The 24,870-nt window shown below is 44.0% G+C and overlaps 1 protein-coding gene across 1 annotated transcript in view; it reads left to right on the top strand.

Moving 5' to 3' along the window:
* Positions 1–24,870, top strand: part of ppargc1b (peroxisome proliferator-activated receptor gamma, coactivator 1 beta) — a 38,683-nt gene that overhangs the window by 5,515 nt on the left and 8,298 nt on the right. Inside the window, exons 3-8 of the mRNA XM_008277044.1 lie at positions 3,225–3,425; positions 14,868–14,993; positions 18,576–19,635; positions 20,000–20,045; positions 22,655–22,719; positions 23,832–24,489. Of these exons, the coding sequence (XP_008275266.1) occupies positions 3,225–3,425; positions 14,868–14,993; positions 18,576–19,635; positions 20,000–20,045; positions 22,655–22,719; positions 23,832–24,489 (2,156 nt within the window). The remainder of the gene's footprint in view (positions 1–3,224; positions 3,426–14,867; positions 14,994–18,575; positions 19,636–19,999; positions 20,046–22,654; positions 22,720–23,831; positions 24,490–24,870) is intronic.

The raw sequence follows: 24,870 nt of genomic DNA, 5'->3' as shown, positions 1-24,870 counted from the left end.
TTTAAATGTCACGTTGGTAAAGGTCGGATAGCCTTTCTGGCAACATATCCACCATGACACACATTTAAAGGAACTTTTAAAACCATCCGTCAGAAGATTCAGACTCATGGTTCTGGTGATATATAACTACAGTATGTGGGAAAAGTAGGCCAAAAAAAAGAAGTATATTAAACCCTAAACAAGTGTAATCATGTCTAATAGCATGATTTTGTTTGTCCCTTTGCATATTATCGTTCCATCTTCTCACTTATGGCTACATTTTGAACATCCTGTGGATTATTTCAGGCTCTAAATTGCAGCATCTGGAAAAGAGAAAGAGGCAGAGAATAAATGCGATACATAGTTTGGCAGCCAGGGATAGATGGGACTGGATGATAAAAGCGAGAGACAGATGAATGAAGGTTGGTGGCTTCCCGTAGGCCAGCCATGCTATCACCTCTCCACCAGATTCTGCTCTCAGCAAGATGGCAGCTCCATAACAGTAAACAACCCCTGTGTGGATGTAACAGGAGGGACTGGGGGGGCAAGAAGAAGAAAAAAAAAAAAAACGAGAGCAAATTTTGGGACTGAAATTACAGATAAACAATGTTTTTTTTTCCCTGCAAATTTGCTCATTTCCTTCCTGGAACATCGCAGGAAAGTGAAGGAAGATAGCTGAGAGTCAAACTGAGTTACATTAATCATAATTAATGAGAACGAGACAATGGTGACTCGTCAGTTTTGGGCAAAAGTCATGTTTCAGCAAAACTGTGTGTTGGTCTTTCTAATGAGGTCAGAGGTCAGAGTGACATCATCCTCACCAAGTTAATAAATAAGACGGAGGAGAAGCAGGAACGGGCTTCAGATAACAGCTGAGGAGGATGATGATGAAGGGAGAGGAGAAGGGGATTTAGGGAGTGATTCAGCAGCGACACAGCTTTTAAAAGAGTCTTTTCTGTCTGTGAACAAAACATTCCAGACTCAGATGTAGTCTACCTCCATACAGAATGCTTATTTTCCAACTGCTAGATGACTAAAATGATTCGAATACAGCAGATATTTTGTGTGCGATGACTGCAGGTTGGTTTCAGATGTGAGAAAAATGCATTTTTTAAAGCTTTATTCTCTCAGTTACCTTTGCTGGTTTTAAAACGTGTTCTACTAGTTTGTACTCACTTGTTTCCTGCAAAAGATCCTCCGAGTTTAGCACTTAAAAGCTTCCTGTGTTTAATGCATTCACAAGAGTAACAATTATCTCCTCAACTGAAGCTCCACCAAGTCGTTTTTTCTTTTTTCTTTTCGTTTTGACCTTTATGGAGGCAAAATTGTCTCTTGAGGTTGAAATTTTGTTTTAGAGAGTTCTGATAAAATGGAATAACAAACGTCCAACCTGTCGCTCGGTGCTTCTGGAAACTCCACAAAAACTTTGAAGCTAGCCTGTTAGGAGTTGACTCCTAAGCTGCAGGAAGTGGACCCAATTAAGGGAGGTGGGTGGTAAAAAGAGGGTTTTTAATCGGGGAAGGAGTGAGGACACCAAGGAAGCAGGAGGGGGAAGTGCCGGTGCACGCTGGACTTCATGGGGAGAGGTGAGAGGGCTTAGGGGGCTCAGGGGAGGGAATCCGTGTTCTGGGGAAGAGGGATGTCGTGACGGCTGGGATCTAGTCGGGGGAAACCTTGAGATCTGCTGGTGGTGGTGGTTGCCTCGTAGTGGCTGGGCAGGAGAGTCGTCAGGTTGAGGAGGCTCTGCAGAGGATGCAGACGCGAAAAACGTCAGCATAGAACTGAAGGACAACAAACACAAGAACTCGAAATTAAGCGTCGCCGATCTACCACTCGTTGGGGAGTTAATCCTCTGGCACCACATCACGGGGAGAAGCCAGCTTAAAAACAGCACTGATTGTGATGTGGGGCAGGTGTGGTGGATAATGAGCGAGTCCTCCTCGACCGTGGCCCCGCCCATACATCCCAACATAGCCGTTGTCAATCTGAAGTGAAGACAGCAACTGCATGTCTCATTTGTCTCCTTCAAATGTTTTCAGAAATGCATCTTAGTGAGCTGCTTTTGCAACACAAGCGAAAGTTTCCAACCAAGCCATCATGTAGAAATCCAGCAGCAGAGAGCATACGAGTGAAGCAGTCGTCCGATCAGGTGTAGCTCATGTTTGCAACCATGTTTATGTGGCCAGGACTGTATGTCCCAGAGCAGAACGTGGGCGGCGTATTAATGAGACGATCAATGTCACAAACTTCAAGTAAACAGTGTCAACATGAAACACCTCAGAGAAATAAGTGAACGCACCTTCTTCTGGAGTTGTCTTCTGCATTCTGGGAGAAATCTCTAATTGGCGTAGAAGTAGGCCTGGCAGGCTAAAGGCCAGGGCGTGATTGAAATGAACTATTTTGTACAAAGTGTGATTGCACATGTCGCCGGGCACAAGCGGTTAGAGCTGTTTGGAATGGCCACTCTTGAAACGAAAAAGCTGGCCATTACAGAGTAATCATCTTCAAAGTGGGGACGGCGGTGCACGGGGTCAAAGTGAAAACCCTGCTCGCCCATCTGACCAGGCGCTGCATGTGCCGGGCCCGCTCGGCAGACGGTCGCTTATGTAAAGACGCTGTTATATTCAAGCCTTCCTGCCTGGGTGCTGGAATAAGTGGAGGAAGTCTCAGATGCTGTTTGATGACAGCAGCTTAAAGCATATGGCGCCTCGAGACGAAGCCTGTGACCACATAAAAGCAAATATTCACAGAATAACTCGAGAAATGTACGATTTCTCTCCAGTCATTGAATAAATCCTTAAAACTCATCTCTGTGTATCAGAGTTATAGAAATGATTTATTTCTTTCTAATTAAAATAATCCTTTAGCGTGATCCCGTAATATAACTTGACTGAGAGTCTCCGCCCCTCTGCTACTTGCTGCAGCTGGAGCACACCAGCTCACCCACGACTCTGTCCTCACGCTGTAAATTAATTCAGCCCCACGCTGCAAGCTGATGATATGAGTTCTTTAAGTTTGTTCTGGATGAAAACCTGAAGTGTTTGTATCAGTACACTGAAGTTTAAGGTGCTTGTTTTACTCCTCGTGTATCTTCCAGTATTACTAAACATCTTATGGAGGAGTTAACAAGATAAAATACTGCCTTTGTATTGGACAGGGTCTTTGAACACGACAGACTGGGTCGCTGTATTTAAAGGTGTGGGTTTTTTTCACCATGTCTTCTCGTCGTGTTCGCCTCCTTTCAGATAGAAGAGGAGAATGCGGCTCTGCTCGCCGCTCTGACCGACAGCTTGGATGGCATGGTGGACGCCGAGGTGGGCGGGCTCTCCGTCTTCCCCGCCCTGGGGGAGGAGCCCAGCCAAGAAGAGGAAGAAGAGGACAGCCTTCCTCTCAGCGCGGAGGACTTCAGTCAGTCCCTGGGGGCCGAGACGGAGGACCCATCTCTAGTAAGAAGCCCTCTTTACCTAAAATAAACTGCTCTTTGTCTCTCCCATGCTGCTGGACGTTGCGGTTACTTTCATCTCCATCGCGGGTCCCTGAGCCTCCCTTACGCAACACATATCTGAACATTTACCCCCCCCTCCTCCCTCGTTTAACAACTTGATATTTTCACCCCAGATACCCTCGTGTTTCGTTTTTGTCAGCGGTTTGCAAATCAAAAGTCTCTCGCAGCTCACAAACCGCCGCCTGTTGAAGTGGATCCTTTAATGCATGCTTCAAACACCATCTTGCCACCCCCCCGACACACTGTGCCTCTGCTGTTCCCATGCTCTCCCTCTCTCTTTCACCCCCGTATCTCAATCTGTGTCGCATGTGCTAACCTTGATGTTCCCCTTGTTGGCCCGCGAGGTTCAAAGTCTGCCTTTAACTCCAGGAAAACAGAGGCACAAAGTAACCTTTCCTCCAGACCCGTCCTGTGTGTGTGTGTGAGTGTATTTCTAGGGACCACGTGTCATTTCAGGAATAGAAATAAAATGCAAAAATCCTTCAGGCAGAGGACAAGCTGCAGATGCTTCGTCAAGGAGTTTGTATGCGAATTGTATTTAGTTTGTTTTTTTCCATAAATTAAATGTCCTGAGAAATAATGGAAAGTAATTTACAAGAAAATGAAGATTGTTCACCCCTGCATGAGATTAAATAGAGCATTCACAATTTCAAAGATGAGTTATGAGAAGATAGATCGCTTCTACAGTGTCTGTGAATAAAAAATATTTTTTATTCACTGTGTTGCCACCATGTTATTGTCTTCCCAGATCTTTGCAATTACTTTGTTGGGCACAAAGCTACCATAATTAATAGAAAGGATGGCCAAACCTACAAAAATAAAATCATTTTTCTCTCTAATCCTCTGAACTCCAGCAGTTTCTGGGCATTTTTTTTTTTGCTTTAGCCACATTTCCGCCAGCAGGTGTTGGAGTCCAGGGGGGTAAATGAAACTAATTTTCTACAAAACAATGAAAAATAAAAGAAGAAAAGTCATAATGTCATAAAAGAAGGGCAGAAGTTTATTGTTCTCAGTTTTGTTTCTGCAGTTATTTGATATTTGAATAAACTCAGTTATTAGAACTTTTTTACTTTTTTTAGTAATTTTGTTTTCCCACAAGTGTGTTACTCTGATAACCACAAGGCCACCAGCGAATACAAAGGATGGTCAAAACCTCCTGAAAAATAGAACCCAAATTGTAATCCATCATACTTTCCCCTTTGAAATCAGAATCAGGTTTAGGCTTGAGGAGCAGGAATAACAAAAGTAGTCCTCACAGGTGCAGTAATCCAAATGTGTGTGGTCTTCCAGCACATGGTCAAGCGCTCATGTGTGTGTTTGCTTGTTTTCACCCCCGTTTTCCTTCGTTCTTTGTTCACACAGTGCTGCTGGATGCCTCTCTCTCTCTCTTTTCTCTCTCTGGGCCCCTCCATCGTTCGCTGAACCCAACTTCTAGGAACAAACCTTGTTTGTCTCTCCTCGCTTTGCCCCCTCCGTCCCCCATGTCGTGAGCCCCTGCCTTCAGCGAGACCCCCTCCTCCTCCTCCTCCAAAACACAAAACTCATCACGCAGGAACAACAAATTGTCATACGTCCGTCCACTGAATGTCGTAGCCTGCTTTCCCCTCGGTCAGAAGATTGCAGGCCTGCTGCTGGCTCGGGAGCCTAATTGAGGCAGGAAGCTATTTGGCTGAATTAAGCGACTTATGATTACTGCTGTAATGTGGCCCTATTGCACTTGTCAAGATGAATCCACCCCACTTCCTTAATTTGACTTAAATTTCACAGAAAAGAAGGCCGCATACAGTGTTTTTTTCTTGTGCGCTCTGATTTAGCGGCGGCCTACAAAGATGCCATTGTTTGTCGGTCATGAGGCACGCCGGATGGTTGAATACCTACCAGCGTAAATCTTCACCGAGCCGCTCTGCCGTCCCGTTCGCACTCACACACTGAGACCAACCATAAAACAAATGTGTCAGCAGAGATTTGTGAAGCTTTAAAATGAAAGGTCGGGTGTTTCGCAGCTCTTAATGTTCAGGGTGGGTCAACGGTGGGCAACGGGAGTAAAAATACAGACAGTTAGAAACGTGAATTCGAACAGATATTGACGGATGATTAGAGGTCCTGAGGATCTGCATGTTTCATCCCAAGTTTAAGAGACGTTGAGAGTTTGATTAAATTTCTCTTTGGGTTTTTAATAAGCTTCTCCAGATCTGATGATTTTAATATAACTCCTGCAAAATGATGCCAACAGATGAACCATTACAGTAACTCCTATGTATTAAACATAAACTTTCAGAAACGTTTATTATCTGTTGCTATGGATACAGAGCAAAGCAGCTTAAAAGGATCTTTTTCTTTATTTATCTGTAAGACTTTTTGATCCTGTTAACCACTTCACAGACTAATGCAGAGGCAGGAAGAAGCCAGGATCAGCTCTTGTTTGTAGCATTTAATTACATTTTTTGTCGCTTTGACCATCGGTTCTGTATTTTAGAAGCATTTAAAAGTAAACTAAGACCTGCAGGGTGGAACTTTTGTCTCCCCCTTCTGGCAAAGAAAGAGTATTTATACAAAGACAGTCAACAGGTGCTTCTGCATGTCTCACTGTTTGTCTTTACTGGACTGTAATCCTTCCTCTGAATGTTGCTTTTTTCATTTAGAGCTTCGCAAACTTTTTTTTTTGAATGCTTCTGAGGTTTTTCCTTCATCGTCCTAGTAAAAAAAAAATGGAGGTTTTTCTATAGATACTTTACTACTTCACATGTTTAACTTATTTTTTGTCACGTAGCTGTTGGTCACAACAAAAGTACTCGTGGTGCCTCTGTTGTGCTGAGGAGCATGGGATTTTTTTGTTTTTCACACAAACTGTTTAGTTCAAATGGTTTAGTTTTGGCGATTTTTAAAAACTGAGACACATAGAATAGACGGATTCTGATCAAATCTGATTTTAAGCTTAGGTGTGGTTACTTTTCCAAACAGAACTGCAGATGCCTTCTGATTTTCAGGGACTGGGCCTGATAAGTTGTGTAAATGTTCTTTTAAAGATACTATTGCCTTTAAAACTTGCTTGCGGGTTTATCTTTGGTTTTTAAAACATGTGAATTGGACTTTTTTGTTAGTGGCTTCACTGAGTTGTCAGCATTTGTTTTTATGAGTGTTGTGATCTTCCAACAGATACAACCAATTACCAAAGCTACTAATGAGGAAAAAAAAAAGAAACTGCCGTAATGAACCCGAGGTTTTCTTGACCACTATCACAGTTGGTCGCAGCAGCAGCAGCGGTGCAGGATCCGACCGGTATCAGAGAGAAAAATGACCAGTGGATGGGGCATTCCTTCCAAATTGGTTGAAATGATAATGACTCCAATGACCTTAGATGTTTCAGTGCAGTAATCAGGGTAGTTTGGCAGCTGAGGAAGCCAGAAAAAAAATTCCAAGCCTCACAGCAATAAGCATTAGTGTGTGGCTTACAGTACGTTGGCATAGCTACGCCATGCGGGACGCAGCGAGGCAGAACCGGTCGTGTTGCTGCTGCAGTCTGTGAAATGCCATGAAGGTATTGTTTTAGTCCAAAACAGCAGGTCAGCGATACGGAGAGGTCACGCCACGAGATGCCATCGTCTCCTCTGTTGTGGTGCAAAACATTGTGGCTGCACACATGACTGCCCTGCCCTTGCTTCTCCTTGAGGACTCCTTGGTTATCAGTCAACTTGTGTCACCATAAGACTGAGCGCAGCCCGGTTAATAAGTCATGCCTGCCAATTTCCTCAGTTTCCACCTCCCAGCGAGAAAAGACACTGAAGGTCAAATGAGAAGGCGGCGGGTCACGTTGAATAGTTGATGTTCTAACACTCAGAAGAAGCTGATTAAATGTCATCATCTGTCACCGTGCTTTATTGATCCCTGCGTCTTCTGACATGGACGCAGTGACGTCTGGTGCACATCATGTGCTCTTTGCACGATTATTGAGAGAAATCTCAGTTTCTTTGCCATGAAAAGGATTCAAATCGAGGGACTTGACTAGAATAAGAGTTTGAAGCTTTAATAGCAGATTGGGAAGTTTGGAGACGGATGGATGCTGCGTTTACCTTCAACTTCACAGACGATCCTCCTGTTAAATCTGATTGAAATCCAACAACTTAGGGTTTCACTTTTGTTCATAAGCTACCTGCAATTAATGTTGAGAAACATGAACTCAAACCGCAGCAGTCTTTTGGATTCCCAGACACGCAGAGCTCAGGCAGCTGCTTGTTGCTTCGTACCTTTGACAGCTGGCGTAACACACTTTCCCAAAACCTTTGTCACACACTCCCTTTTTCCGTCACAGCACCACATACTACTACTACGATTCCTACCTCTGCTCCTGTATCTCTTGTTGCTTCTAAGAAGGTCTCCCTTGGGCGTCATCCTGGTTAGCACCTGCAGGCAGCAAGTTTGTGACGAGCAAGTCAAGCTGGCTGAGCGCTGCAATGAGATGCGCATTGTCATTAGCATAGCAGGAACACTGGTGACAGTTTTTCCATAGCAGAGAAAAAACTTGTTTTTCTCCACTTATGAGCAGCTTTAAATAGTCGTGCAGTCGACAGGAGGGATGTAATTAACCCTTCCAGCCCCAAATCTTTAAGAAACTGTGACAATTACACCATTTATCAGAGGCAGGCGCTGTAAAAAAAAAAAAAAAACAAAAGCAAAGACTCATTATGTTTTTAATTTTCCAACAGTTGTTAAATCAGCCGTGTGTGACGTGTGCTTCCATCAGGTAAATTATCCAAATCTAAGCTTGAAACTGTGATATTTCATCTGTTCACTTCATTGTCTCATTTCAAAATTTGCCAAAAAATAAACAGCTTGCACCAGATTCTAAGAACAAAACAACTTCCTGCTGCAGTCGACAGTCATCAGACAAAAAGTGGGAGACTTTTTGGCTGAACTGCAGGCCGTGTTTACGCAGAGCAGAGAGGAAACGAATACGGAAACTAATTAGAGAGTTTGACAGGAAAATATAACATACTTGATAAGTGCAGCGTGGCTCATAAATGTCACACAGATCAACAAGTTGTTGGAAGATGCATGTAGAACAATTTAAACGCTGAAACATCTTTAGCATGTCGAGCCACTATTTTCTTTTCCACTCATGGTAGCACCTTGAAAAAAAACGTACAAGTTCAATATTTGTAATCCAAAGAAATGAATGAATGAATTTATTTATACCTCTGTAACGCCGCACAGAAGACATTTTTGCTGCTTCTTACCGTTTCTATAGAGGTGAAGGACTTTAAACAAACAGCTCACAGTGACTACAGATCTAGCAGGAGAAAGACAAACGCCCGGAAGCTGCTCGAGGTAAAAACGGTCATTTTTTATATTAGAATGTGGGTCAGAAATGTTGCTTTTCACACCCACTGTGTAATAAGTCGGCAGTGCAGTTGTACACGTGCAGGTTAGTCAATTAGTGCCATTATGAGCTTTTCAGACTTCCTTATTCAAACCGTGTCTGTTAATAACGACACTGCTGCTACTATTCATCTATAACAGTCACTTAGCTGTTAGCAGTGACATCAGACCTTTCACAGTATCAACTGTTTACACGACAAAAGTACCTATATTTATATCAGGGCTACCTGCTTATCTCATTTTTTTCCCTCTTTATATCCTCCAAGAAAAACATCTTTGGTCCAGAATGTATAAATCAGCCTTGATCCTATGAAGTGACTCATTTTTAAAAGTTTCCCGGATTTCTCCACGAGATTTTTTTTTTCTTCTTTTCAGATTTGTTCATGATACATGTGTCTGCACAGTCTCAAAAATCACTGATGTAAATCCAAGGACCCTTGACAGAAAGCTCAATATTGCACTTTGCCGTGTATAAATCATATCTTCCTGCGCCCTGGCTCTGTTTCCATTACGTGCACTATCAGTGGCAAAAATAGCAACCTGACATTCACGTCCACTCACTCAGAAAAGCCCGCTGTAATAACATTATGCTCTTTAGTCCACGGAAGCTGCCAGATGTGTGTGTATTTCCATCAGTTGAGTGGTTTACTGTCACATGACCGCTGTCACTCGTGTGTTGGGGCCTGAGTGCGGCGCCGCCCTCTGCTGGTGGGACGCGATGCTGCAGGTGACATCACCGTGATGCTGAGGGGGGAGCACCTGTCTGCTCATGTCCGCACATCAGTCTGATTTAAATATCCGCAGCTCGATTAGTCTCACAAGGAAGATATCCGCATTATATTTGTAGCTTTTCAATTTTATTTTTTTTTTAGACATTATGTTTACTAGATAATTCAGATTCAGTCCGACAGCCTTGTGTGTGATTTGATGCCATTTATACGATCATACTGAGCCACAGATGTATGTGATCCACTAACACGCTTACAGGCTCAATGTAATTACACGTATCTTGCTTTCAAATGTGAATTCTATTGTACCATTAAAGATACCTTCACTAGAAATGTGACAGTTGGAAATGTATTTGATGGGTGATAAATTGTTGGGGGGGTAAAAAAAATCCTCCTGGGTTTGCATGAACACCATTCTTCCAAAAGATAATGCTATATTTAGTCTTTAGATGACAGAAATTGATAGAGAGTGCTGCTCCAAATCTCTCAGAGGCGGTGGAGATTTGTTGATTTTGGCCGTGAATGGAAGAAAATAAAAAATATATATATAGAGAGAGAGAGCTCTGGGAACAGTGTCAGCGTTTAATGGAGAAACTCGGGTCAGAAAATGTTTGAATCCTCAACCTCTAAACTGAAAAATTAAATTAAATTAAATTAAAATAAGCTAAAAATAGATATGCTATTCAATGCAATAATATTGGTCATAATAAATCAATGAAAAATATACATATTAAAATAATATTAGATTTGTTTTTAGTTTTTTAAAATTTCTATTGATATTCAGATGATTGATATGATGCGTGGCCGTTTTTAATAAAATACTGAGAGAGCGCAGCAGTGTGTGGCCTTGATTCACATCATTTTCATACTCATCAGATTAATTCAGTCAGCTTTAATGCCATAAAGCATCAGTTTCTGTGCTTTAGTTATTTCAATTTGTAACCATCTTGAATTACTGACTTTAAGAGTTATAACTGCAGGCCAGATTGTCATCAAGGCTGGTCACGTTGTAATTATGACTCATCAAAATGCAGACATCTTAAGATGTAATCATTACTATTAAGTTAAACCACTTCTATACTAAAGCAGCTCCCGTGTCTGTGTGTGCTGACATCTTTAATTGTGCTTAATAAACGAACATCTAAGCAGTATTTTTTTTTTAGTGCTTTTCAGAATTTTGCTGTGTCACTGTCATACTACACAGAAGACATGTTTAAGTTCAAGCCGTGTCTGTTTCCGTAGATGTGCAGGACTTTAGATTGCAGTGAAAAATAATCTCACAGTGGGTTAAAAAAATAAATAAAAAGGGACAGGATGAAAAGACACCTGGAAACTGTTCAGAGTTCAGAGGGTTAGCATGTCATGTCCCCTTGTCTCTGTATTTTCTTCATGTTTTCATGGACTTGTCGCTGCCTATTTGCTCTTTTACCCACTTGTCTAAGTTCCCATCCTCCATTTCCCTCCTGCTGTTTCTGTTTCCCTCGTATGCGACTCAGTGTTCATGCTTTACCTGCTCACGTGTTTTGTTTTTTTTGCATTCACCTGTGATTGCAACTGCACCACCGCTCTCTCTGAATGTGTGTGTGTCCCACCGCAGAACAAGGCCTCCATTGATGATGCCAGTGGAGGCCTGGAAGGCGTCCAGAGTAGAGTAGAGTAGAGCGAGGAAAAGTAGAGTGTTTGAGGGGCCCGGATGCTGCCGGAGGGTTTTCAGTGTTTCACACAGACACAAACCTTCAGTCTCCTCTTCACATCCCTCAATGGGACTCTCAGAGGAGCATCATCACATACTCTGAGCCAAGTTGGCTCGCCCACAAAAGGCCGCAGTGGCCCCATTAGCGATGCAGGCGATCGTCCCGTTCAGTGATTTGACCCAGATAGTATTATGTGCTTACAGCCAGCCCTGTTGGGTGGTGATGTTGTACTCATTAAGGTATTATAGTACTATACAGTGATAAAACATGGCTGAACTCTGACCTCCGGATCAGCAGCACCGCCTTCGTAAACAATCATCTGTTGTGCCTTTTTATACTTTCACCGATTAAAACCCCCTCTGCCTCATTAGTGTGATGTATTCTTCATTTAATGTTTTACTGACGTTCTCATAAAGCTGTACCGTATGCCAACCTAAAGAACCTATAAAGCCCCTCTCACATATATGTAGTTCCTCATATAAAGTTCAACTACAGCTGGGTCAGCGGGTCTCTTGTATACGTTTTAGTGCCATCACTGAGATCCAGAGAGACGAGAGGGTCACGAACATGAAACGTGTGGTGTGTTTTTATGTTTAGTGAGTCATTTATGATTTATGTGATGTTTTATTATTATGTCACAAAAGGCAAAAACTGCCATGTAGCTACCTAGCTCGCATGCTAGTTAAGTAACTTTCTTAGCCACAGACTGTATATAAACAAGGACACAGCTTCCAAGTCTGAGAAGTGAAACTTATGTGACAGTGCGGTAAACCTGCCTTCTTCACAACAACCAGCAGGAGGCGACTCCTCTGGTTAAAGAAATAAGTCAGATTGCACAGAAGTCAAAGACAAAGTGAGCCTGTTTCTCACCTAATCCTTTACTTCATCATATTTTTTTTAAGTAAACTTGTGGTCTCGATCACTAGTGAATACATTCTGATTTTTATTTTGTAAATTACGAGACCATTGAAAGGGAAATAGTTGATAAAGCAGTGTAGGTTCCAGGGCAGGCCTATGCTGTGACTGACAAGTTACTATTATTATATCACTGAGAGTAGCGTCTTCGGGTTCTTTAGTCAGATCCTACTCTCTCTCTCATTATGTCTGGTTTTAAAAGACTAAAATTGTGACAGCAAAATGCCAGACTTGAGGCTTCAGTGGTTCACAAACCCACGGTCGCTACGTCCATCTTTTATATTCAGGCTGCGCTCTGGAGAGGAAACACAAAGGCAGAAATCAGAGCTGTAACAACAACAGACTGAATTAAACTTGTCCCTTATTTCTATTATGATGGCCAAATAATAATTGTAACTTCATTCATTCCAATTAAATTGTGGCTATATCACAGCTACATCATCGGTTCATTGTTTTGTTACAGCGGATTGCTGCAGATGACCACAACAGCACTCATGACCACTAGCAGCATATATTTACTTTTTTTTCCAGTTCACAAACTAGCCAATATCATACATGTTATTTTCTATATTGCTACACATATTTATCAGTACTGCCCCCGACGTGGTTTGTATATTCCAGCTGTGTGTTACACCTGTGCATCCTCACTCAGAGCTCCTCCAGCAAGCCTCCCGTCTCCTTGAGATGCATTTTAGGACCCGACAAACCCTTCAAGACGGTGCACTGACATCGATTTTGGGTCTCAGACATTAGGACAGACGATGAGGTGACTGGAAATAGAGAAATGAGATGAGCCCACTGTGTACCAAGAGATCAAGGCCTCCAATATGGCTGCCAGAGGGTGTGTTGCATTAAGTCGACCCTGTGCATGCAGGGCCCTTCCAATCCTCATTCCTATCACATCTGTATTTTCTACATCGTCTTCTGGAGCAAAAGCTGCGCAGCTTAGTGGGGGATTTTCTCCCTAAGCTGATTTATATCAGCTGATAGCCCTGCCATGAAGCTAGGCACTATAATGAATGGATGAATAGACAGATGAATAAAGCAATGAAAGGATAGTGAGGGAATGAGGCGCAGTTGTGTTAATATCCATTTGAAAGGTAATACTCGGGGTAAGGACTCAGGAGAGGTTCGCTTTGTTTCGTGTTTGTGTGTCAGCTTCTGTTTGGTCCGAAGGCACGAGAGGATGAGGAGACGGAGCGACGGACAAAGAGAAAGAAGAGGGCAGAGGTCATGTGAAAGCATGGAGGTTTAGCGAAGATGGGTGGGAAAAGGTCGCAAAGACGGAGGTGAGGGAAGGAAAGGATTTATGGATATTAAGAAAGGAACGCTGAAAGATGTTGCAGGGATTAGAGGGAAAGAAGAGAGGATGGGTGGAGAGAGAAAAAGAGGAGGACAGTGAGTGGTCTAAGTTCTGAATGAGAGGAATGGCAGAAGAACAAGTGTGAGGATGGAAAGATGACGGAGGAAAGGAGGGGCCTGCAGGCTGCTGTTGTAGAGAGAGAAGCTGAATCCTGCTCTTTAATAGGGAGTGTGAATGTGCCATGTAACTGTCAGCTTTAGTAAAATGATAAATGCACAGTGTCATGACCTCTTCTGCACATTATTCCCTTGTACAAACATCCATCTGCAGGACATTAACAGGTGACAGAATAGAGATTAAAAATTGGAATTAGAGGCTTAAAGAGCCAAATGTTAGATCCTTCTATCTCACTTTAAACCTGACTACCTTTTCATTTGTGCCTTTTGGTATTCTGAATAAAAATGTGTAAGCAAATGTAGTTAGTGTTCTACATTTGATCCTAATTGTTGTCCTTCATCATCATCGTCATCTCCTCAGGTTCACATTTTCACTGGTGCTGTGCGTACACGGTGCTTGTATTCAATATCAACACTAAACTTAACCAGCTAAACTTTAATCATAACTTTAACTCTCCAAAAATCAGTTGAAAGGCAGGTTTTCTTTAAATTAAAATCTCCAACATCACACCATTTATCATACCCAGAAACTGTAAAACAAGAAAGAATTCCAACTTTCCCGCAGTCCTTGAATGTATCATGTGTCACATGCAGCTCCAGCAGGAAAAAAAACCCAAAAAAAAACCTAAATAAGCTTGAAATTGTGATATCTCATCAAAATCACTTTCTACGTATGATGTCAAAAACAAACCATTTGAAGGAATCAGATCTGGTAAAAACAACAAAAACAGCTGGTGAGTTTTCAGGTGAACGGCATGCAGTGTTTACACAGCAGAGAGGAGGCGACAAGGACGAGTGAGAGGAAAATACAACACGCTGGATCAATAGAACAAATACAGCACGGCTCAGAAACAGTATCCAGAGAAGCAGGTTGTCCACAGGTTGCCAGATGATGGTGATACATTCGGCACGGTGAAATATCTTTATGATGTGCAGAGGAATGTGGAAAAATGCAGACTCTGTAGATGTGGTAGAAACACTGAAATATCTGTAGCATGGTGAGCCACCTGTGGATATGTTTGAAAGGTTGATTCCATATCTATCTATGTATCTATGTTTCATTTTTTTCTGAAGCATTCTAAATATGTAATACTGCAGAGAGGACATTTTTGAGGGAAAAAAAAAGAAGCATGCATCAATGGATGCTAAATTGCAAACTGTCGCCTAACGTACCTCCTTCTTCCTCCTCAGCTAAAGAAGCTGCTGCTGACTCCTCCCAACGTGCCCCCGGGCATCGATGTGCACAAAGATGGAGTCCACGCCCGTCGCTACGGCAACAGAAGCCTGCACCTACGGCCAGTCAAACCTCTGACTAAGGTGAGCCGCACGTTACCGTGAATAAGTGATAGAGTTATACGATTTCAGACGTCTTAACGCTCTCCCCTCATTTATTTATCCTGAGGCTTTCTCGGGCTGTGAAGTAGATCTGAGGCGGTGTGGTCTGTGGAAACCCCAGACACACACATCTGTGTTTTCACTGGTTAGCGCCTCATTCCCTGTGTCTTCTGAAAGCTGGCGAGATAACAAAATTGGATTTTTCCAATCACTTCCTCTCAGGGAGGCGAGTTGAGGCAGAAGTAATTCAGTGTTGCACGTAGGGGCTGCAGTCAGCATCATTGCCACTGCAGAAAGTGTCCTGGTAAACAGGCGTCTGCACTTCTTCTGCAGGTTAGAATGTCTCCAATGCAAAGAAAATATGTTGTTATTTGGGTATAAATCATCCAAACATTCACAAGTGGGCAGAATGTAAATGTTTTGTTTTTCAAGTAAGACTAATAACGATTCTTTCTTCACGTAGAACCACAGAACCAGTGAAAAAGGGGCTCAGTTGTACTGGGTGCACCCTACGAATTACAACAATTATATAACTGGGAGGCACTGTCAAAGGCCTGTACTGGTTGTATGTTTGACATGCTGAACCTGGGAAATGCTTCTCAACAGCTTTGCATCAGTCTTGCAAGACTCGGTGAAATGTGTCTCAGCCCACCCATCAACCTCCAGCCATTAGACTGACTTTCAGGGGAGAGTTTAGACATTACATCAAAGTTAGTTACAGTTTGAGAGACATTTTATCCCCCGACAGCCACAAATAAAGGAGAATGTGCTGCTGTTGCATTTAAAAACACACAGCACTAGCCGTGGGGTTTGTGCAGCGGTTCTGAATTCAAACCTGAAGCTGGTCAGCTTGGCCTTTCTGTGTGGCGTTTTCATGCTCTTTGTTTGCCTTCATGGGTTTTCTTTGGTTGCTGTGGCTTCCTCCCCCAGTCCAAAGACATGCATAGTAGGGTAACTGGCGATTTCGAAATTGGCTGTAGTTGTGAGCGCCAGCGTATACGGTTGTCTGTCGCTCTGACTACTCAATAAACTGACGGACTGGATGTAGACTTCATGTAAGCCTGCCGTTGGACATGAATTGAACAGGCCAGTCTCTACATGTCACGTTTCACTACGGAAAAAAAAAACAGCAATCACCACCACCTCTGGAAAGCAACCTGCACGCTGAAAATTTTGCATTTTGACAAATTTGGATCGTGCAGTCAGGCAGCCCTGCTAGTTTTTTATTCAGTTAATTATACGACAGTGCTTTTGTCCCTGCATGCAAATGTTTCACCAAAACAATCCCCTCAGCGCTATTTTGAGGGGACACCATTGCTACAGTCTGGGCTTAGCACCACTTGCTGATAGGTTTAAAGAAATGCAATCAAGCCAGACTGGTTTTTTTTCCACTTGTGGATAAGAGGAAAACTAGTTGTCATTGGGGGCTGCAAGGTGGCACAGTTGGTTAGCACTGTTGCCTCGCAGCAAGAAGGTCGCGGGTTCGCTTCCCTTGAGGGCATCGGGATCTTTCTGCGTGGAGTCTCCATGTTCTCCCCGTGCAGCGTGGGTTCTCTCCGGGTTCTCCGGCTTCCTCCCACACAGTCCAAAAACACGTTGAGGTTAATTGGTGATTCTAAATTGTCCGTAGGTGTGAATGTGAGTGTGCTTGGTTGTCTGTCTCTAAGTGTAGCCCTGTGATAGACTGGTGACCTGTCCAGGGTGTCCCCTGCCTTCACCCTGAGTCAGCTGGGATAGACTCCAGCCCCCCGCGACCCTAGTGAGGATTAAGCGGTGTATAGATAGTGGATGGATGGATGGATAGTTGTCATTGGTTTCAGTACAAAACCACCATCACCAGTACCTGCAGTGGCCGAAACATTTAGCGTACACAAAGACAGACAAACCCTGGCTAATCCAAAAATGAGCAAAGAGGTAAAGCAAAACTGGGGCAAGCCATCGTCCCACTGCAGCACCAACCTGCTATTCAAAGCTGGCACACCTTTAATTATACATAGCTACATTTTACCACACTTGAAGCAGGTGAAGTCTGTAAAGAAATGGCCAAGCTGGCTTTAAACATGTTTATTCCTGCTGTAACATTAGGCACAGCGCAGCCGGCTGTAGTCCATCGAGCACAACAACAGTTTCTATTTCCCAAATGATAGATATTTCATTTTAGAATAAAAACTCTGGGCGCCTTCAAGCTTGCAGAGACCTTCAGCTGCTGTTGGTGATAGATGTGGTGTTGGGGAAGAGAGGACATTTACAATGGCTGCTGCTGTATGACTTAGCAGTAATTGGATAGCTGCTAGCATTGTGCTTCAAGTGGTCATTGATTACAACACCAGTCATTTATCTTGTACAAGCATAAAGCATGGCAAGCCTTCACACAGATTTCTGCTCCTGCTCAAGCAAGGAGGATACAAAATACCCACAGGAAGCAGTGTGGGGATAAGCTGAGCCTGTATCCATCACACACACCCTCCTAACCTCGCCGCTGCTGGCAATGTGTGTGTGTGTGTGTGTGAGAGAGCTTTAGTTTTAGAGTAGCATGGCTTTGCTGTGGCAGATGGCGCGAGTATTGACTGACAGGGCAAGAGGGCAACAGTGAATCATAGTCTCTCTCTCTCTCTCTCTCTCTTTTCTCTCTGTATGAGTAATATGGAATCAGCCATTTTATCGCAGCTGCACACTGAATCATCCTTCACAAAGTCGGAAGCAAAATTTACTGCCGTGTGCTCCGTGATCCTGTATCCAGGGCAGGAAATTGAAGATACACCCTTGCGTTCATGGGTGTGTTTTTGTTGTTTGCTGGTTCATTTTTCATTCCCATGAACAGCTAGACAGTGTAATGAGATATTCCCAGTGCAAGAAAAATATTTCATCCGAAACATCAGTCGTAAATGTCAAGTTTTAGTGTGAGTTCCTCCGAATCAAAGACCGAAGGCCCCCTTCTGAGGCTGCCATTTTGTATCAGCGTCCATCGACTGAGTCGCGTCGCCGCTGACGTGTTGCATTTTGAATGTGTACGAAATCCGATTAAAGTGTTGAGTACAAAACATTTAAAAACGATTTATCACAGACATTCCTTTCAGGTTCATGAACGCATTAACACAGACGTACAGCTCACTTTCATTTGAGCTTTAATTCAAAAAGGATCTTTTGGTTTTTTCCCATTTTTAAAATAATTTTCTATTGAATTTCCACAATATTTGTTTGATTTAAATTGCCAAAAATCATTATTATAAAATCAGTAATTACTTTTGTAAAGTAGCTTTTGTGGGATTGAGACATAACGAGCAGCTAATTTGAATATTGTCCCCATTGTTCTGTTCCTTTTCTGTTAGCAGAAGCATTTCTGAGCGTAACAAAAGAGCCTGTTGTACAGTTAGCTGCTAAGACGAGTGTCCTCTGCAAATCAGGTTTTCTTTAGGGATTCTGATCAGTCGATCCTCGGTGGATGTCGGCTGCACATATTCGTCTGCCAGTGGCCACTTATTCATCACTAAATGTGTTTGTCGGGTACAAAGCCGAGACTGAACTGTGCAGCAGGTGTTCATGTTTGCTTGTCTCCGCCCTCAGAGCGACCTCCCTCAGGAGCGGAAGCCCCGAGCGGTGCGTCCGGCGGGGCGCCTGTGCACCGAGCTGCACCGCCACCTCACCACTGCCCAGGACACCGAGGACACCCCGGCCCCCGACACAGAGGAGGACGAAGAGGAGGAGGAGGACGAGGACAGTGAGTCGGAGGAGGACGAGGAGGAGGAAGCGGAAGAGGAAGAGGAGGAGGAGTCTTCCAGCAGCGAGGTGGAGGGTGGGGCAGTGGCGGCTGCTGCCCCCGCTGAGCCAGCTAAGCCTCAGTTCAGCTCGGAGAAAGAACTGCACTCGGTGGTGGAGCTGATCACGTACATGCACACCTACTGCCTGCCCACGCGCAAGCAGCAGGGCTGGGAGCGCAAGGACCGTGACCTCCCGAGGCCTCGGGCCAGACCTGAGGCCTCCCGCCCGGCCGCCACCAGCTCTCACAGCAGAGTTGTGCTGGTGGCCACTCCTGGGACTAGTGGGGGCTTGACTGGGACAAGCAACAGCGCCCCCAGGAGGCTCCCCTTTGCTAGGCGGAGGGAGATGAAGGCCAACTCCCTTCTCCGCGAGCTCCTGCAGCAGAGCAGCTCTTTTGATGTGAGCAAGCCTTACAGACTGCACAGCCCACCCTACTCCCACTCCCACAGCCCCAACAGAGGAGCAGCACTTGCCCCTTCCTCTCCTGCTAAATCAGCCCTGACCCAGTCCTACAGCTCCACCAACCCTAAACCAGAGCTTCGTAAAGACTCTTCCTCCCCCGAGAGGAGAAACGTCTCCTCTGAGCCGCCACAAAGCCTGGAGGAGGCTACAGAAAACAGCGGCTCTTTCTCAGTGCGGCGCTCCAGACGGCTGGCCTCTTTCCCCAGCCGCTTCGCCAAGAGGCTGCGGCCTGCGCGGGCGAGGGAAGGGGAGGACAGGGAGGAGAAAGAGGAGGCACGAGTGGGAATCAAACTCCTGCCCACCCAAGCAGGAGGTGGAACCACGACGGAGATGCAGCCAGAACAACTCATGTCTAGTAACGGCAGCACCGCTACAACTGAGCCGACCAAACCCTGCTGCCACGGTTAGACGAACAAGAAACACAAAAGCCACGTTCACACTGCCGGCTTTCATTCTCAGCTTTTACAGGATTCTATCCGAATTACTTGCAATCCATATCTGACATAATGTGCCGCACTGGTTGCAGCACATTTCATTGATTTTGTTTCATGAATCAAGGCATCGGCCCAAATTTGAGTGACTGCTGCTCACAGTTATTACAGTCTGACTCACATGTGACTTGACAGGTTGTGACATGATGAGCCGCAGTGTGAAAGTAGCCCAAGACACTAACATTAACAGACATGTGCTTTAATACATACATGTTAGGAGCATCTATATAATGTAAAACATGGTTGTAACAGAGATTTTTTTGTTTCTATTTGCAGAAAAGCGAGCCTGCCTCTGCCTGCCTCTCAACCCAAAGTCCACAGGGTGAGTGTCTCTATGCAGAGTACCTGTGCTGTGCTCCATCATGCAGCTGTAGCTTGGTAAAAGCACTCCTTAATGTTTCATGCCGTAGCAGTGTAAGTAATGTTGAGCATTGTGGAAGCAACCTTTTATGAATTTCAGGTGTTCGGGATGCCACACAGAGCACTCCAAAAGCTATACGGCAGCAACAATATCTGCTAGTCCATAACCAGCTATTATGTGAAACAGAAAACACCAACCGCGTAGGTTTTTCAAATAATTTATTTTGAAGCCTGAAAAAAAAAAATACAGAAGTAGTTTACTGAGCTTGGTTTGGAAGTTCTTAAAGTTGAACCTTGTGCACCTCCGGTTATTTCACATTTTTTACTCACCGGGGGCTCGATTTTCACAGCAATAGGAAGTCCGGCACCTCCATGGAAACAGAACAACCATGGCTAGAAGTAGAGAGAACTCAGACATGTTTTCTGTGCAGCATGGCACAGTGATGATGCCGTCAGTCACAAAAAAACTAAGAAAACATTAAAGTTGAATTTCTTTGATTATTTATTTAAAGTTATTTTTTTGGCCTTTGTGCCTTTACTGGATAGTGTAGTGAGAGAGAGACAGGAAAGTAGGGGAGAGGACATGTGGGAAAGGGTCATGAGCGGGATTCGAACTCATGACCTCCACATTGGGACTGTAGCCCTGTACATGGGACGCCAGCTCAACCAGGTGAGCTGTAGCGGCGCCCATTTCTTTGATTATTTTGTTTTGCAGAAAGTGTTCAGCTACTTACTATAGATGATATTTTACTCAAATGTTACATTTCATTCTATAATTGCCTTTAAATGCTCAGCCTGCAGTTCAACACATAGTCCCTGGATTCTTGAGAATTTTCTGTTTGTTTCCCAGAAAATACTGCAAGTGATTTACTTTGTTAATTGTGATCACACACTCCTTCATTATTTTGCATCAGAAAAAAAAAGCCTGCAGTAGGTTCTGCAGAGCAGGGTGGTGCAGCATTGATGCCTCCTTGGAAATCCTGCAATGGCAAACATGCTCTAACTGTAAATGCTATTGTCAGACCTTGGACCTAATGTACACGGGCCTTCACAACCCGTGCCAGACAGGTGTCAATACCAAGTAGCATCTGCTTGTTATCAACTCGATATGCAAGCTTGTAGCCCTCTAGACATTCTCCAGGTGTTTTCATTTGGTATTTTAATGTGGGATATGTTAAGTTGCTGTACGGTGCGAGTTCCAGCGTTGGTCTGTGCTTCACATCTGAGCGTGACTGGGCTCTTGCAGGTTGAATTTCCCTGCTTAGTGCCTGATGTAAATTCAGAAGTGATTCCACAGGACCTACTGTTCCACATTGCTGAGGAAATGCATTTAACATCATGGCAATTGTTTATTTATGAGTGCTGAGCAAGAAGCAGATTCCATTAAGGAGCAGAGGATTGTTTCAGCAGTGCTAATCCGACGCCTGTAAACATGCAAATTACTGAGTTAATCACCTTTGCTGTAAATTGTAAAAAAAAAAAAAAAAAAATCAGCACTAATTGATTCGATCCTATTTATTTTATTGTCTCAATTATATAATCTAATGCTTCATGTTTTGGCATAGTTCAGAAATGTTCGTGGCAGGGTCTGAAACAAAACCCTGAGTGTCACTTGCACGATCAACTTAAACAGTAGCACAGCAGTAATGTACTTATTTACGTTCTGCGTAACAAATGTTGAAGGCACTGATCTAATTTTAGACCTCAAACCACTGTTGTTCTCAGATAGTTGTAAGGGAGGAAAAAAAAAAAACAAGTCAGGGTCCATTTTTAATGCATTTCAGAATAATTTGCAGGCATGTCATGTATAATCTCATATATTTGTATTATATTCTGCACTACCAACATGTGCCAGGCCCAAATCCAGCAATTCAAGGTCTCTAATGAATCGGCACCCTGGCTGGCGTACTCAGATCCTAATCTGTGCCAGAGTGCCCACACTGCTCTTATTTTTCCAAATTAACCTCCCCGCCCATCCAGCCTCAAACCCTGGAACTTCTCCAGCTCCATCTAGTCTCAAAACTGAATGGTCTTCCTGTACAAACCTCTGGCATCCGTCCATCCTCTAAATGAATCAGTCTTCTGAAGAGCTCACCAAAAAAAAAGAAGAAGAAGAAAAAAATGTATTGTATTTTTATATTTTTTTGATTCTCCCGTTCGCTGTGGAGGGTAAGTAATATCCTGCCTGAAGCCAATCCACTCGGCACCGCTCCTGCCTTTCATGGCAACCGGAGAAACAGGAACAGACAGCCAGAAATAGTAGAGGAAGAATAGGGGATGGGACAGGGGAGTACATATGGTTGTTGTGATAAGAAATGAGGAGCACTGAGAAATGCCAGTAGCATTTATAGGGAGAAACGTAATTCAAATTCAGCAGACATCAGCTGAAAGTGGGCTGTTTTTATTTTAGGGAATAAAACAAAAAAAGAGCTCCAGCTGAGAGCCTTTTACGGCTGCTGTTGGATTCATGTTCAGTGTTTGAAACCTGCGTCGTATTCCAACATGACACAGCAATGTTTAATTTCGCTCTCTCTCTCTCTCTCTCTCCTTTCATCTGTTCTTCATCATCAGAGAGTCCCAGTACAATACCAAGCCTTTTGAGCAGACGCTCAGTGTGGATCTGTGCGGAACAGCAGGTAAACACTCGGTTGTTTGTTTCGACACATGTTGATGTCAACCGCTTACAGCTGTAAAGACGCAGTCAGTAAAGGATCGGTCGAACAAATCTTATTTCGGTTCGGCGTGGAGGTAACAGATGCAGCATAAACATTATTACAGAAAGATTGAAGGCAAATCCTCAGAGGCTTTTCATCCTGCAAACAGTTTGAGTGTTTCTGCACATTTCTAATCACTGTGAGTTCATATTTTCACTGCAGCACAAAGTCTTGCATCTCTATGGAAACAGCGCAACAATGGCTAGAAGTAGAGAGAAACCAGAAATGTCTACTGTGTAACATGACACAATTATAATACTGTAAAAGAAAAACAAAATGGAATCAAAATATATGACACCTTTCCAAGTGTCACAGATTTTAGCAATATTGGAAAAAAGGATGGCTCCATATGGTACAGATAGTAAACTGTCTACATTTTTATAACTTTAATAAACCAGGTGTTTTTATCTACATCTACTTTAGAATGCTATTTCAAAACTTGCTGATAACTAGGTCCTCAGTTTCCTTCATTTTTACTTTAACACATTTTATTTTCCTCTCAGTCTCCCGTCATCTCCTGTGCAGAATTTTTAGCTTTTCACAAGATTTGGTGAAAATGTGTTTGTTTTTTGGCAAAACTTTTCAATGATACAATAAAGCAACTGTGATGAATTATCACAAATTTCAGCTTTTATTTTCCTGATAGAACTCTACATCACACCTGATATCTTCAAAAGGTTGAAAAACTAATGATTCTCTCTGTTTTTACAGTTTCTGGCTGTTACAAAAGGTGTAATTCTGACTTTTTTTTTAATAAAAGAAAACTGAATTTTAAAACCTACCAGCTGGTTTTAGGGTGCAGAGAGAGAATATGGAGATATTTTGGGAAATAGGCGTAATCTTGCAGAGAATTGGATCCGATGAGCAATAATGTGAGTTAATGTAAAAACTGCAGCTCACAGTCCATTAGCTTAACAAAGAGATTATGGGGAAGCAGCACTAGACAGAGCTGTGCTTAAAAAACAAACTGTGGAAAGGTCACGTTTTGGCAGTGGGGGGCTCATCATGTGCATGTCTCTGTCCTCCCCACTCAGGTCTCACCCCTCCCACTACTCCACCTCACAAACCTGTGGAAGATGAGCTCTTTAAGCCTGCTGAGGGAGGAAAGAGTGGCGGCGGAGTGGGCGGTGGCAGCAGTGGCGACGGTGGAGGAGGTGGCGGCGAGTCTGTCCACCCGGCTTCAAACGCCAACGTTGCCACGAAGGGCTCGTCCTGGCTGAGCCGCTCTCACCACCAGCGGAAGCAGCCAGAGCAGACGGAGCTGTATGCCCAGCTGAGGCGCATGGGCCAGGCCGGCGACAGCGACACCCACCGCAACTTTGGCGACCACGACTACTGTGTGCTGAGCCTCGGGGAGAGCCGCAAACGCAGTGCTGCCATTCTCGACGCCATGTTGCAGGCGCAGGGAGGGAGCGATGGAGCTGGCACCCCGGCACCGAAAGCAGCCGACGATCAGGCGTTGGACGAAAAGGACAAGGAGGACGAGGAGAGGCTGGTGATGTCAGAAGTGTCCGAGCCACAGGAGCAGGAGACGACCGTGGTGATTTCTTCATCGCCGCCGTCAGACTGCCAGTCAGCGGCTGCCACTCCACCAGCTTCTGAAGAAGAGGCGGAGCGCTCGTCGGCGTCACGCTCACCCTCACCCATCCTCCACCTGTGTCCGGACTCCCCCTCCAGCAAGACAGACTCCAGGTGAGGCAACGAGTGTGAATAGAAGCAGTGGTGTACACATGTGGGTCAAGGAGATTCAAAGGGACATGTAGAGTTAACTACAGTACTTGGAGAGCTCAGTCTGAAAGAAAGTGATCAGACCTGCATCAAAACTTCATGGGTTCTTCCTTTGGCCGCGTTCCACCTCTTTGTACGGTTTCATGAACTTGAGCCAGTCAGTTTTTGCAAACAGACATAAGTAAGAATGTGGTAGAGGGACGGAAACATGAAGAGAGAAAGAGGAACATTTCTCATTTCTAACTTTTACATGATGGGATTCACCTGTTGAAGCAGAGGTCTTCATGAGTCTGGCTCTGCTGGAGGTCTGCTCCCCTTTAAAGGGACTTCTTCTCCACTGTTGCT

Source organism: Stegastes partitus, unplaced genomic scaffold (genome assembly GCF_000690725.1).
Source record: "Stegastes partitus isolate 25-593 unplaced genomic scaffold, Stegastes_partitus-1.0.2 Scaffold87, whole genome shotgun sequence".
Lineage (NCBI taxonomy): Eukaryota > Metazoa > Chordata > Actinopteri > Pomacentridae > Stegastes > Stegastes partitus.
This window is presented reverse-complemented; position numbering and strand designations above follow the sequence as displayed.